At 58.3% G+C, this 15,421-nt stretch overlaps 1 protein-coding gene across 1 annotated transcript in view; it reads right to left on the minus strand.

The window, feature by feature from the left end:
* GRM2 (glutamate metabotropic receptor 2) overlaps positions 1 to 15,068 on the minus strand; it is a 36,317-nt gene extending 21,249 nt beyond the window's left edge. Inside the window, exons 1-2 of the mRNA XM_075005881.1 lie at positions 15,004 to 15,068; positions 1,328 to 1,883 (exon numbers count right to left, since the gene is read on the minus strand). Of these exons, the coding sequence (XP_074861982.1) occupies positions 1,328 to 1,883; positions 15,004 to 15,068 (621 nt within the window). The remainder of the gene's footprint in view (positions 1 to 1,327; positions 1,884 to 15,003) is intronic.
* Positions 15,069 to 15,421: the final 353 nt, after the last annotated feature.

The raw sequence follows: 15,421 nt of genomic DNA on the forward strand, positions 1-15,421 counted from the left end.
CGCTCCCACCCAGGCGCTGGAAGCACCGCGCTTACTGCGGGGAAGAGCCGTGCACGCTCCTTGGTGACGTGACTCGGATCTGGGGCCTGCAGCTGCTCTGGCCTTGTAGGGCCCTAAAATGTCTCGTTGGGGGGGGATCTGGGTGCATCAGCCTCGGGAGCACAGACGCGATGGGGTGCAGAGATCACACCCACATGTTCAGCTCCTGGGACAGCACCGTGGTTCAGAAGTCACACCTGTACGCTCACACCCCCGGGACGGCGATGAGCACGTGGGGCGGGGCACACCCGTACGCTCACGCCCCCGGGACGGTGATGAGCATGTGGGGCGGGGTCACACCCGTACGCTCACACCCCCGGGACGACGATGAGCACGTGGGGCGGGGTCACACCCGTACGCTCACGCCCCCGGGATGGCGATGAGCACGTGGGGCGGGGCACACCTGTACGCTCACGCCCCCGGGACGGCGATGAGCACGTGGGGTGGGGCACACCCGTATGCTCACACCCCCGGGACGGCGATGAGCACGTGGGGTGGGGCACACCCGTACGCTCACACCCCCGGGACGACGATGAGCACATGGGGTGGGGCACACCCGTATGCTCACACCCCCGGGACGGCGATGAGCACGTGGGGCGGGGTCACACCCGTACGCTCACACCCCCGGGACGGCGATGAGCACGTGGGGCGGGGCACACCTGTACGCTCACACCCCCGGGACGGCGATGAGCACGTGGGGCGGGGTCACACCCGTACGCTCACACCCCCGGGACGACGATGAGCACGTGGGGCGGGGTCACACCCGTACGCTCACACCCCCGGGACGGCGATGAGCACGTGGGGCGGGGCACACCCGTACGCTCACACCCCCGGGACGGCGATGAGCACATGGGGCGGGGCACACCCGTACGCTCACACCCCCCAGGACAGCGATGAGCACGTGGTGAGGGGGTCACACCCGTACGCTCACACCCCTGCTCATCCCCCAGACAGCTACGGATGGGATGGTTACACCTCTGAGCTGCCTCATCCCACCCCTCAGATCTGACCTGGAGGAAGCACCTCCCGGAGCCACAGGTCAGCGAGGTCTCCCAGAGCTTCCAAGGCCTGGGCCTCTCGCTGAGCTGTATCACGAGCAGCAGCTCTGGCTGATGGCTTTGTGACAAGCCCTTGGAGATGAGGATCTGGAACAACACCCCCCCCCGCCTCAATTCGGCACAGACCGTAGCATTCCATGTAGCCGGCCGCGTGTAGCCACGTTCGCTCTGCCAAGCAGAGCTAGGGTCAGCCTCAGCACCCCTCCTCCACCCTCCAGGCCCAGCCATACCTGAATGGAGACGTCGCTGTAAGAGCCCCCGATGACCCCGGCGATGGCCATGGGGACCTCGTCGTGGATGGCGTAGGAACCGTCTGGGCAGATGTGCTCCGAGCCATCCACGCGGGTCAGGGAGGCGCGGACAAAATCCAGCGACTGCTCCAGGGCGTAGGTGTCCTTGGAGCAGGTGTCCAGGATGTGGGCGCCCAGCGTGATCCCCGGCAGGATGTGGGGGTCTTTGTTGATCTCGTCCAGGGCAAAGAGCATGGCCTCCAGGCGCTGGACGCCCCGGTGCTCATTGATCTTGCCGCACTCCTCGTTGGAGCTGCCTTTCTCGTGGACTGGGAACAGCCCCCCGATGACCAGGTCCCCTTCTATGCTGATCTCCTTCTTGGCCACCACGCCGAGGCTGGGGCCGTGGCTGCCGGCCAGGCAGGTAGTGGCGTGCAGCAGCCAAAGCCACAAGGGGGCAAAGAGCCCCATGGCCCCGTCCACGGCACGGGGGGAGAGCCACCAGGCAGCACTGGTCAAAGTGACGGCCTCTGGCCTCGGAGCATCGGCAGCTGAGCTGGCAGGTTAGGGCACGGAGATCAGCAGGGACCCATCGCTGGGGGAGGAGGAGAAGCACTCAGCACCTGTGGGGCAGAGGGAGCAGGTTGGCAGTTACATGTCTGGAGAGGAGCGCTGCCCTGGGTCTGTGTCAGTGGGGTCACCACCCCTCAGGGCCTCCGATGCCCCCACTGGGCTTTGCTGGCCTCTCACAGCGCTCAATCCCGAGGGCTGGGCCGGCCCTGGCCAGACAGCTGCTGCCCAGGAGCCAGGCCTGCAATGGGTCCCTCAGCTGGGAAAGCCGAAGCACCCCACAGTGGTACGTATGTCCGCTCGATGGACTCTTTGTGTATGTGCACACGCCAAGCACAAATGCGATGCACACCCAGCCACTGACCCACAATCCTATGCGCATGGTGCACAGACGCCCTTGCACCTCGGGTGCTTGTTATAAGATCACAGCCAACCTATCCACCGCAAACATCTTTGCTAACACCCCTTGGCTTCTGTTCTACACCACTGTTCTCGATGACAGCTTCTACACAAAGGTCTGGCTATGGTTTGTAGTGTAATAGACCCACAACTGAACCACACATATAGAAACATGGGGGTCACGGGCTCTGATCCAGTCTTGGGTCCATCTAGACCAGTGGAGCCTGTCTCTGGGTGTGGACAGCCCCAGATATTATAGGAGAAGATGTAAGAACCCTGCAGGAGGTCTGACCCTGGTCTCAAATAGCTAGAGGTTGTCTTAACAGCCCTCCAAAATTGTTATCATACGAAGACAGAGTCAGGCCAGGGGGCTACAGGAGAGCAGTGGAAGGGAAATATATTAGTCTCAGATTAAATAGGTCCTTGTCCTCAGGCTGCTCTAGAACCAGCAGGAACTTGCCAGAACCAATCAGGGCGATCAAGCCAAATAAAGCACTAGGACCTTTCCAGAATCAGGCTAATCAGAGCACGGGGTGGCGGGGGGCAATGAAGAACCAACTGAGATGGCTGAAAAGGGCTCCTCTGCTGTTGGCTCCGTGCATGCCAGGAGCTGATGAGGAGTGGGGTGGAGGATCTGGGAGGAGCAGGACCAAGCAGGTCCCAGAGAGAAGAAGCTGGGGGTCAGGAAAATGGTGGGGAGGTCTGTGGGGAAGTGGCCCGGGGAACTGTCACACAGTTGTTGTGAGAGATGTTTGCAAGCAGCTCCTTTCACAGGGTCCCTGAGCTGGAGCCTGGAGAAGAGGGTGGACCAGGGCTCCACCCACTGCCCTCTCCCAATTACAGCACAGAAACAGGACTGGTGTCGGTGGAGGGGTTTGTCCAGTATGCATCACTTGGAGGGTCCACAGAGACTGTGGAATTTGGTTCCCCACTTTTCCCTCGTGCTGGCCAGGGATGAGTAGCTCAGCAAGGTAGTGCCCTTGAGAAAGAGCTTAAAGTGAGGGCAGCTGTAGGCCTCTGAGGCAAGCAGCCTGCCCAAAAGCGCGGGGCTCTCCACGGCGGAGGGGGAGCTGCCTGGCCGCCCTAACGCTGAGGCGAGAAACGTGGAGCCAGGCGTACCTGGCTGTGCCCCTGGCATCCCGCCCTGGGAGCCGCCCCGCCTGCCACACCCCTTCAGACACGAGCAGGCTGGCCCACGGCGGGACTGACGTGGACACTGCACCGGGGTCTGGGGTTTGGAAAGGGCCCAGAGCGCCAGCCACATCTCCCGCCACGTGGGAGCGGCGCAGCCTGGAGCTCCAGGCCCCTTTGAGCTGCCGCAGCAGTGCCAGTCCACGGGGGGCGGGGCGGGGCCCAGTGCCACGCTCCAGGCCACGCAAAGGGCTGACTGCCCTTCTGCCTCGGCTCTGCCCCCTTCCGGGCCACAGAGCTGGGCCCCCACCCCCTGGCCCCAAGGTCAGTGGCCACCATCAGCCCTGTTGCATTACACTCATACGTGACCCAAGGGGTATAAAGTAGGGCCTAGCAGCAGACATGAGCTGAGCTCCAATTGCCTCACCTGCTGGTCAGAACAGGCCTTTGCCTCCTGAGGTAAGGGGACGTCCTCCTCGTACTCTTCTTCCCGAGGGATTGAGTGACAGATGCTGGCAACACTGGAGTCAGATGATGCAGGGGTGAGAATTATACCTGCTAGGTATTATTTTGCGTGCAATTAATAAGTTAAGTGTCATTGTTGTTGTTGTAACTAAAGTTAAGTTTAACAATCTAAATTACCTATAAGTTTACATCTCTTACATGCTAAACTTTTCACCGTAATAAATCACAGTAACCACTACGCTAAGCCTGACTCCTCCAGAAATTGCATCGAGCCATAAACAACCAAAGAACCCTAGCCGGCTTTTGGCTAACTAACACCTTAGGGCTGGTGATGCTAGTGCGCTGGAAACCGGGTGTTAAGTTTGGCCACCTGCCAAGGGGCAAACTCCTGGGGCATCCATCAGCCACCCTGGCTGCCCACTGCAGAGGGACAGTGTGCTAGCAGTTAAAGACTTGGATGTAAAAGGGACGCTTTCTGGCACTAAGCACTATCCTGATCAGCCACCCCTTTAGTGTCGGCTAACAGCCCCCAGCTGCAGAGCTAGGGAGACCACCTCGTGCCCCCTCCATCCAGGCCATGCACCCTGACGCGCATGGAGTCGCTCACAGCAAACCCCTGCTTAAAGCCAGCGATCTAAGAAAGGTTCAGCCCAGAACCGAGCAAGCGTTCCTCTTTCCGGCCGAGGCGCCTGCCGACAGGCTCGGACGCCACGTGCCCGCCCCGCTGGCGGGAAGAGGATGGAAGGAGCTGCCAGCCCTGACGGGGAGTGAGGCCGGGCCAGTGGAAAGCACAGAGAGTACAGAGACCTCACTTCTCCATTCTCCTTCCTTACTGCTCCTGGTCGATTTCACAGCTGGGCAGAGCCAGGGAAAGCCTGGCTTGCGCCGGGCTGCCACCCGTGGGCTGGCAAAGCCCCTTCCGTCCCTCGTCCTGCTACGAGGCTGGCAGAGGAGGGGCCAGCTTCTGCCACGGCCCCCCAGTGACACTGAACGCACAGCTGGAAACAGGCCTGGCTCACCTGTGCCTTAGCACTGGCTGGACAGATATGGGATTCAGAGAGATGCGTTCAGCAGCACTGGGACATCACGGACCACTCCACTGGAGTTACCAGGCCGCTTTCAACCTGCCCTCTGCGCAGCCCAGCCCACGGCTTCACCCCAAGGCTGCCAGCACTTGCAGTGTCTCCCTTCGTCCTTCCCCGCACAAGCCTGGCAACAGCCCTGTGGGACAGTGGGGGGAGATTTCGGTCCCCTGGTTCGGTCGCAGGCGTTTCCTCGTGTTCTGTAGCAAACCCAGGTGGCTGCCTCAGTTTCCCCAGGCACGGCATCGGTGCATAGCGCAAGGGGAGGTTCAGCGTGATGACATCTCACACGTAGGCCGTGGGGGTTCAGGCTCTAACTCAAGCTGCCAGGTGACCCCTGTCTTCCCCGGGAAACAGGACACGGGAGAAGGAGGGGCCTGGGTGGTTGGAATTGGAACTGGAGAGTTGAGTGGGTCTGTTTTGTCTGGCAGGAGGGAGGAAGGAGGCCAGGGCCCGGCTCGGGGACCCCCTCTCCCCAAGCTGGACTGTACTGACGACTTCTGGGTTCTGTGCTGACTGGTCTGTTCTACGCTGTGTCTCTGTCGCCCGATCAACTCCTGTTCTCCTGCCGAGCAAGAGTCACAGCTGCCTGCAGCTGGGGGCTAGGCCTGGGGTCCCCCAAGCCCTGCGACACTGCTACGGCAGGGAGACCCGTTTGCCTGGTCGCCTTTGTCATTTATTTGCAGTAGTTCGGAGGCGCAGGGGGAACCGCGCGGCCAAGCCGGAGCCGAAGGGATGGAAGGACAGAGACACCGAGAACTTCGAGGAGCAGAGGTCACATGCCGGGGTTCCGTCATGACAAGGAAGAGAAGCCGGGTCTCCCGGCAGCCAGCCTTGTGTTCCAGCCACGGCAATACACTGTCTCGCCAGGCTCTGGTCCATAGCGCTCCACAGGGGGCTGGAGCCAAGGTCAGAATTATGGGACCATGTAGACTGGCCACCTACAGAGCAGGCAGAACTCCTGGGCCGTAGGTCCTGTTCCAATGGCAGCTGCGCTCTGGGAAGACGCCCAGTCCCGGACCGGGGACAGAGTGGCCCCCAGTCCCCTGAGCTGTTCCGACAGCTGGGTAGCCTGCGTGGAGCTGTGGGTCCTTCCTGCTGAGGCAGGAGATGCTGCGGCCAGCTCGGGATGTGCAGAGCCGGCTGCTCCAGGGGCTGCGCAGAGAGGCGGAGCTGGGGGTGACTGAGCCCGAGAAGCCCCTTGGCTGAAGAGGCTATGGGGGAGGTCGGGGAAGGGGTGGAGACACAGGTAACAGGTGTGTTGGGGACCCAGGCCAATCCAGACTTGCTGCTCAGCCTCTGCTCAGGCAAATCTTCAGAGGGGCCTTGGGCCTAGCATGCCCTCTCCAGCCCCTCCAACAGCACCCCATGGCCTGCTCTCAGGGCAGTGTCGCCTAACAGTCAGAGTCCACTCCTGTCTCATGGGGTCGCACGGCCTCACAGCCTAGAAGTCAATGCAAGCCCCCTGTGGCCAGGGTAGTCCAGCCTAACAGCCAGCAGCAGAGCGATGGGAGTGGATCTTCTCAGGGGGGTTGGAGAAGAAGGGGGCAGAGAGGCTGGGTGCCTCCAGCCCAGCACCCCATCAGCCGGGGTTACAATTCCCTGCTCTGGGCTGCTTCCTCCCAGTCTCCTGCAGGTTGTCCCTTCTGGCCTTTTGCCCTGGTCTGGGGGCTTCCCCTGCAGCCTCTGGGAGACTGGCCACCATGGCCTGGCCCATTGGTGCATCCTCCCCTGAAGCTCCAAGGTCACCTCCTTCCCCTACAGCAGCCAGCCTTGACTGAGCAGCGCCACAGGCCTTTATAGCCGGCCTCCAGCTGGAGCATGCCCAGAAGGGCTGGGGGGCGGGGCTTCCTCAGCCAAGTGAGCCAGGTTAACCCCTTCAAGCCCAGTGTGGGATGGAGACTCCCTGGCATAAGCCCACTGAGGTTAGTGGAGCTTTGGGCGTGACCGTCCCCAGTCCAGGAAGAAGGGAAGGTAGCTACAAGCATGGACTGTCTGCACCACTTGCAGGGCTGGCACGGCGCCTGGCAGGAGGGGCCCCTGGGCTGGGGGGTCCCCCCGAGCAGTGAGGGGACGTGTCTGCACCTGCCCTGTGCTGAGTGGCTTCGACCTGCCACCCTTCTGCTCACAGCACAACGGCCTGACTCCAGCTTCCCCCGGCTCAGCTACTCCTAGCGAGATGACCCCTCCTGCCCCAAGACCCCTGCAGCCCTGCTCACCAGACCACCCCCAAGTTCTCCATCTCCAAAGAGGCGGCACACCCCCCAGCCTGGCAGCTCAGCTGAACCGCCGTACACGGTCCTAAAATACGTTGTTAATCCAGCCGGAAGAGGCTTATTAAGGAAGAACAGCGACTTCGAAGACCCTGAGGGACAGCCTCGGAGACAGCCTGGGGACGAGGCCAACCAGCCCCAGCCTGCTTCCTGCCGCCTAATGTTTCATTTCAGCAAGTTGTCTGAGCAGGCGTCTACCTAGGATCAGCTTCAGCAACTCCTGCCTCCCGGGCCAAGAGGATCCGCTTTTCCTGAACTCAGAGGGTGCCAGCCCCTCCTTTGCCCCCCTAAGCAGCTCAGCAGGGCCTTATCCCCTCACATTTCACTTCTGTTTGCAAAGTCAGTGAACCCTCCCAGAGTTCTTCTGTGTCCCAGGGAGCGGACACTGCTGTTCCCTATAAGCTGAGCACTGGGGCGGCTAACTAGGAGAGAGTCAGGTGCCACCCAGCTGATTAACTGAGCCAGCAGTGTGTGTTTCTAGTGTGTTTACGCCTCGGTGTGTGTAAAGTTTATTCCGCACACAGATGGCAAAAATTAGAGTGGACATTGGTCGACGCCCCATTACTTTCTGCCATCTCCTGTGCCTTGACAATAGAAACGATTTTCTTGCCAACGAATAGCCCCATGTCTCCTGGCCACACCCGGTGTGATTTGCAACCAATCCCCAGCTCTGTTGGTCATTTTCCTTTGTCTGGAAAGCACCTCGTTGGCTTGCTTGCTTGGTTTCCAGACTCCAGAATGACAAAGCGGAGAGCGTATCCAGAAGTCCCCGGAGAGCCGCGTTACACACATTTCACAGCGATAGTAAAGACCAGCTGGTTACTACAGTGGGAACCTCTGTAATCCAGAATTCTCTAATCCAGCAACAGCCATAATCTGGCATGATTTCAGTTAGCCAGATGACCACTTATCATGGGTGTAGCCTTTTCCCATTGTCCCTTAAAGTTTGTTTCCAGCCACTCGTCCTGGCTTTCAGTTATTGAGCCATAATTTACCCCAAATGTCTTCTAAGAGCCTGGGAAGCAGTGGAAGTGTTGGTATTGTGCTAGACAATCTCGACCTCCAAATTCTCTCATCTGGCACCAGTCAGGTCTTGAGGGTGCCGGACCAGAGGTTTAAACTGTAGTTTTCAAACAACCTGTTACAAGTCACCTGTCCAAGAGGTGTCATGATGGCCGACTGCGTAAAGAGCTGGGGAGGCCGGCAGAGTTTTACCATTAAATACTGGCGGCCCCTGGCGAGCTGGCCTGCAATCTATGGGGGGTGGTTCAGAGTCATCGACTTACAGCCCTTTTCTTGTGTCAAGCGGCCACAGCAAATCTGCCAGAGCTGTGCAGGCAGAAGAGGCCACGGTGAAATTAATGCCTGCAGCCATGGAAGGGGAGCTCAGATAGGAGGTGGCACATGGTAGCTTTCTATGGAGCAAAGAGGCCTGCCACCAAATGCTTTCATTTGTTCTTCCGTTTGGCCAAGCCATTGGAGAACGGACCAAGAGGAGGCTTCTTTTTAAACAAGCATCTCCCTCTGTAGCCAAGATTGGCCACGCTGCGTCGCCCACCCTCCAGCACTCGAGTTCTGCTGTTGGCTTTTTTCCCCTGCTAATTTTACACCGAATTTTTTCCCTTCCAATTTAAGCAATTTTAAATTAAAACCCCAACGTGCTCTCGCTGCACAAACAAGTGCGGGGGCTGGGGAATCAAAGCCTCTTGCAACGGGCAGGGAGTGTTGGCAGTTGCTGAAGTCTCCGTGGAGATTACTTGTCTTTTCCTGACCAACGGGAGAGTTTTGATTTCCCACTGAAAGCCTCCCTTGAAAATCTGCACCCGGGCGCTGCAACAGGTATATTCAAACACCCAGGCCTTCCTTGAAAACCTCACGGGCAACTCCAAGAAGGCTAACAGGGTATTGGGGTGCATTAGGAGGAGCATTTCCAGCAGATCTAGAGAAGTTATTATGCCCTTCTGTTCAAGACTGGTGAGGCCACATCTGGAGTATTGCGTCCAGTTCTGGACTCCCCAGTATAGAAATGATGTGGATTTGCTGGAGCAGGTCCAGTGAAGGGCAATGAAAATGATTAAAGGGCTGGAGTACGTGACCGATGAAGAGAGGATGAGAGATCTGGGCTTATTTAGTTTGCAGAGGAGAAGACTGAGGGGCTGAGGCAGCCTTCAACTTCCCGAAGGGGGGCTCTAAAGAGGAGGGAGAGGGGCTCTTCTCAGTGGTGTCAGATGGCAGCACAAGGAGCAAGGGTCTGAAGTTATGGAGCAGGAGGCATAGGCTGGATATTAGCAAAAACTATTTCTCCAGGGGGTGGTGAAGCACTGGTTTGCGTTGCCTAGAGAGGTGGTGGAATCTCCATCCCTGGAGGTTTTTAAGTCCCAGCTCGACAGGGTCCTGGCTGGGATGACTTAGTTGGGGTTGATCCTGCTTTGGACAGGGAGCTGGACTCAGTGACCTCCTGAGGTCCCTTCCAGCCCTGGGATTCTAAGAATGCTCCTTGAAATGCTCCTTTGCATAACAGGCCGCTCCCGGCACTGCTGGACTGGGGAGGAGAGCTGGAAAGAAATGAGAGATCTCACCCGCTCTTCTCTGGAATCAAGGGTCCGGATTACACCCTCCTCTGCCGCCGCTGCTGCTGGCTCCCTCCGAGACAGGACACTGGGCTAGAGGCGCCATGGGTTTGAGCACAGAGCACTAGGGCTAGAAGGGACCTCGAGAGCTCATCAGGTCCAATCCCTGCCCTCAGGGCAGGACCAGGCACCATCTAGACCATCCCCGATTGGTGTCTATCTAACCTGCTCCTACATATCTCCAGGGATGGTGATTCCATGCATGTTCCAGGGGTTGTCTCCCATCGGAAACTCTCTGAAGTAAACAAAGCTTCATGTATGTAACTGGGGGACCTGGGGTATGGGGCGCGAAGCGGATCATGGGCTGTCTGTCTACCTCTTGCAGCCGCAAAGGCCCGCTCCTCACTGTGGACCCCTCTGCAGGGCCTTGGTGCTCTAAGATGGTCCACCAAAGCCAGGTGTGATGGGACCAGGCTGGCAGGGAGAGATGCTGCAGTCAGACCCAAGGGGACAGCCAAATTCATGACCCAGAGATGAAGGTTGGACAGGAGGGATCACCTTGTCTGAGCTCCTGCCCAGGCCCATCCCAGGAATTTGGCTGCCTGGTGTAGCCCCCTGTGGCAGGGACGGTGGGCAGGACAGGGCAGCAGGAGAGGTCAGGGCTGCCCTCCTGCACTGGGTGCTGGTGAGACGCACAGGGTTGCCACTGGGAAGCAGGGAAGTGGGGCAGGCTGGGACCACATCACTCTGCTTCCTGCTGCCCCCCAGTCAGTGGGGGGATGCCCCCTACCGCTGGCACCAGGTCCCCGGGCTGTGGAATGGGGGCGGGGCAGAGGGTGTGTCCTGTGTCCCGCACCTCCCCAGGGATGGCCCTGCAGGGTCCTGCCCACCCACGTCTGTACCGCACCCCTGCTGTCCAGCTGAGCCCCACGGGATCGCTCAGCCCAGGGAGGCCACGCCAGCGTCTCCTGCGGCTCCGGGGCCACGTTCTCAGCAGTCCCTGCACCAGCTTAGGAGTCCTGCCGGGAGTTGGATCTCTGCTATTAACCGCGCTGACGGAGGGAGTTACCCTGTAAGAGGAACTCTGACCTTTCCCTTTGGTTCCAGCCCCTCTGGCACCTGGGAGAGCTGCTGTTAACACTTGGCCCTGAGCCTCCTTGGTCCTCTGCTGCCATGCGTGTGACTATGTGCCTAGTCTGTCTGCACCAGGCCCCACCCGCACCACCTCTGCTCGGAGCCCCCCTTCTCAGCCCCGCAGAGCAGGAACACAACGGGCCAATTTTTTTCTATCCAGGTACAGAATGAATTTTGTTGCATGTGCCAAGGCCTGTGCGGATGGGCACCACCAGTAGACAAATGCTGCAGACTGTGGGCACGCTGCTAACCAGCTGGGCGGCACTTGAATCTCTCCTGGGTGTCCACCCAGGCACTCAGCTCCCAGGGAACACTGCTACAGACCCCAGACTTTCTTTACACATCTCTTCGGCCCCCTGAACTCACTGAAGCCCCTCCCATTGGCCTGGAGAGGCTGTTTCAACGTGCCAGGCCCCCAGGCTGTCCTAGACACGGGTCCAAGGCTGGCTAAGGGGAAGGGGATACAAACACATCAACCATACGTTGCTGACCTCCGGATGCACTGTTGTTGAATGTAACGACCTGGGCCAATACAGTTAGTGACGGTTCTCAGGTTGCGATGACCTGGGCCGTTGCAATGACTTTCCATCGCCTTAGGACAGTTGTCTGAAGGGCCGAGTTCCCTTCCCAATCTGGTCTCCCGTCCCAGTGCCTCAATGGCTTTTGCTCTGTGTTTTTGGCATCGTGCATGGCGGTGATTTGCTGCTTCCGATTTGGCTAACAGTCCTGACGCACACTAGACCCCACATCCCCCTTTCTACCCTGCTGGGTTCGCCATCGGCATCGAACCGATGGCTGGGAGGAAGAATGGGATGCAGTCAGCTTCAGCCAGGGATCCGGCCCCAGGGAGCTGGCTACGGTTCTTTGCTGACTCTTGGAGCCAGGGACTCCTGACGGCTGTAACTGGAGCAGATTAGAGAAGAAACGCAGTTGTGTTTGCCATTGGTTTACTGGCGGCGTTTTGTGGGTCACAGCATCAGTTGGGGCTGAGACGCCAAACAGCTCAAGGCAGATCTCCGCGGCCAAGGGCAGGCAAAGCAGGTCTTGCAGATGTCACCCCGCCAGAGGCCCCCGTTTGAAACGGGCCACACAGCGAGCCCTTGAATTTCCCCATCCGTGGGTGGAATAAGTTTTGCTCTGTTCACCAAGGCGCTGTAACAGAGCAGCCAAAGTCACAGCTCAGCCTGGGCGAGGGACCCACCACGCGATCGAGTCTCCATAGGTCAGAATTCAAATGAACCCCCAAAACCTGACTTCCCAATAGTCCACCTCCACGCCCCTTCCTTGGCCACCACAACCCCGAGACCTCGGCTGCTGCCCCGCCAGCTGTTCTCATGCCAGCTTTCCAACTGACCTCATGCGGCTGTCTGTGAAGACCCACCCCCCCGCCCCCGCCAGCCCAGCGGGTGCCTGGCACCACTCACAAACATTAGCGTTTAACAGCGAGAGGCACCGTTTACCCATGCCGCCAATGACACTGCCAAGAGACCTCGGCCTGGTCAGGTCACACGCCAGTTCCAACCACTGCGTTCCACAGGAAAAGGGTGTCGAACAGCCACATTCCTGTTTGCAGCCGAAGCGCCTCCCCTCGCCCCAAAGTTTCATCCCTAGAGTATACACCCTGGGCCAGGAGAGCCATGGTGGACTTCGAGGAGCTGGTTTCTGGCTCCCTGAGCCTGCAGCCTGGAATGAGCCAATCCTGGCGGAAGTTAGAGCTGCCCAGGCGTGGCTCTAACTTGTGCCGCTTTGGTGGCTAAGAAGGGAGAGGAACAGAGTTCCAGCCGAACCCCCTCCCCCATTCACGACAGCCGTGCCTGGCCCCTTTTGCTGAGGCGGCAGAATGGCTGGCCCAGCAAATCAGCTTAACAATATCTCTGCCAGATATGTCCCCGCCAGCCACATACCGAGCCTGGCTAATTCACGCATGCAACGTCATGGCCAGAATCTGGCCCCTCCCTGCCACCCGAGCAGAGCGCAAGGGGTCAGATCACAACAGAGAATTTAACCCCCCAACACCAGCCGTCGCTGCCGCGTCATGCCCCTGATCATTTTCATTCTAACGCAAAGAGTGAGGCTGACTAACCCTCGCTAGCGGGCGAGCCACGCCCACGGCACCCACGTGGGGGCCCTCTGCCCAGCTACGCAAGGGACTGCAGCCCATCCCGGCTCTGGGGCAGTGGGTCTCTCCCCCAACCCTGCTGGAGGCATGGGGTAGAAGGGTGGGAGGAAGGAAGGAAATGGAAGAGGGAAGCTAAAGGTCATTAGAAGTTTTCGTTGTTTCTGGCAGCCTATAGCGTAGCTGCCAGTAATTGGGAGTGGGAGCTATTGTCTGGCAGGCAGCCAACATGCTGCCTTTAGCTACATGCAACACATCAAGCCCCCCATGAGAGAGCAGCCTGGGGGGCATAATTTGGGGGCTGCTGACACATCCCACACATGCAGTTCTTTAGCATCTGTCCGCCAAGTGGGATCTACCCCCTCTGCCCTCAAGCCCCCTTGGGCTAAGGTGTCTTCCTTGAACACGTTTATCGTTCCCACTCACTCTAGCGTGGCTGCTGGCCCGCTCTGGGCCAGTGGAAAATGGATGGTTTGCCATTGCTTAAATAATTCGTGCGAGACTGGGCCTCTCCCCTCGGTGCTGGAACATGGGCACGTCGGGACAAGGATTTCCATGAGGGAATTTCAAATTCGGCTTCCACAAACAGCTTCTCCTGAGCCTCTCTGCCAGGCCATGACCCCCTCTGCATCAGCTACCCAATGGTCTTTCAACAGGCCGTGGGAAGAGGCTGTCTCTCCCTCTCCCCTAGCCCAGAGTACTGCTGAGGTTCCTCCGTCAGTCCCCAGCCTTAGGCTCGGCACTCACCCATCTGCGGGACCTGTCAATCTAGCTGCCTAGGAAAACTGGCTTCTTCCCAAGAGCCTGAAGACCTATCAGCCCCTGGAGCCTGACTCCTCTTCAGCTCTTCTGCTGTCTCCAGAACTGGGAGAGGGCCAACCAAGAATACAGGTTGAACTTCTCTAGTCTGGCACCCTCGGGTTCTCACCGGTGCTGGACGAGAGAATTTGCCAGACCACAGGAGGTCAATATTATCCAGCACATTACCAACACTTCCACTGCTTCCTGGGCTCCTAGAAGACATATGGGGTAAATTACAGCTGAAATAACAGAGAGCCAGGACTGATGGCTGCAAACAAACTTCATGGGACTGTAGGAAACTTGGCCACACCCAGGATAAGTGGTCCTCTGGCTAACTAAACCCCTGCCAGATTCTGGAGGTTGCTGGATGAGAGAGTGCCGGATTAGAGAGGTTCCACTTGTGCTACAGCTCAGTGCAGGGCGAACAGCTGCCTGGCACATCCACAGTCAGTAAGACACAGCGGCTGAAATGCTCACGGCCAAAAGCCAGACCAAAAACGGCTGAAGCAAATTCAGTTACGAATTCAAATAAGTCTTCCCGGCGAGTGTTTAATGCTACATAGAAGTTTGCAGAGTCTCAGACCCTGACTAAGGGGCTATCTCAGTGTTGCGCTTGTCAGAAGACATCCAGTTGGAATGGCTAATGTGGAACGTCTGGCAGAACTGGGTCATGAAATGACACCTATGTCTGGGGACAGTTTTGGACAGATGCCTGGAATTTTTCTCACCCCCCCTGCTTTTGGGGGAGAAACTTATTTTCTCTGCAGCTTAGGTTTTCCCCTGAGCATTTCAAACTCATTTTGAATTGTTTGTGTTTGGGGAAACACGTTGCCCTGGGGGTCTATTTGCTGGAAAAAGAACGTTGGGAACGAAAAACATTTAAAACACAAATTGATTTGGGAAAAAGGCTCTTTTTCATGTTAAAAAGTTGACACAACTCTTGTCCAATCCGAGAGCAGCAGCAACGCCACATGGCATCTGCCTGTTGAACTCCAGCGGCCCAGTACAAGGTCCAGACCATACTTGGCTCCCTCGTGAGCCTGATTTGGCCAGCTTGAGGTGTGCTCTGCCCTTGTCACAGTGCACTGTCCTGCCCACAGAGCCATCATCCTTACCTGCCCCCTTCCTGCCTTACCAAATCAACCAACACTCCTCCAGCGCCTCTCGCTCGGTGCCCGTCTTACAGTCAAGCATTCCCATGCTCGACTGGGTAAGTCAGGACACCTGGCTTCCGCCCCGGCTCTGTCACTGCTGTGTGAGCGTAGGCAAGTCCCTGCCCTGTGCCTCGGTTTCCCCGGGCAAACCTTTGCCTGGGCAGTCTGAAAGCTCCTCAAGATGTGACTGCCCAGCACCCTGCACTGGGCTGAGTTCAGAAAGGGCTTTTTGGTGCAGCTGTAATAGACGTGTGCCATTGGCTTTCCAGATACCCTCTGCGTAAGCCTGCTTGTCTCTTCCTTTAGAGGCCCAGCTCCCTGGTCCCTATGCTGAGGTGTCTAACACCTGGGCAGCACTGTCATCCAGTCCTGAGTCCCCATCCGGTCCAAAAGTAGAGA

The sequence above is a fragment of the Carettochelys insculpta genome, chromosome 11 (genome assembly GCF_033958435.1).
Source record: "Carettochelys insculpta isolate YL-2023 chromosome 11, ASM3395843v1, whole genome shotgun sequence".
NCBI lineage: Eukaryota > Metazoa > Chordata > Testudines > Carettochelyidae > Carettochelys > Carettochelys insculpta.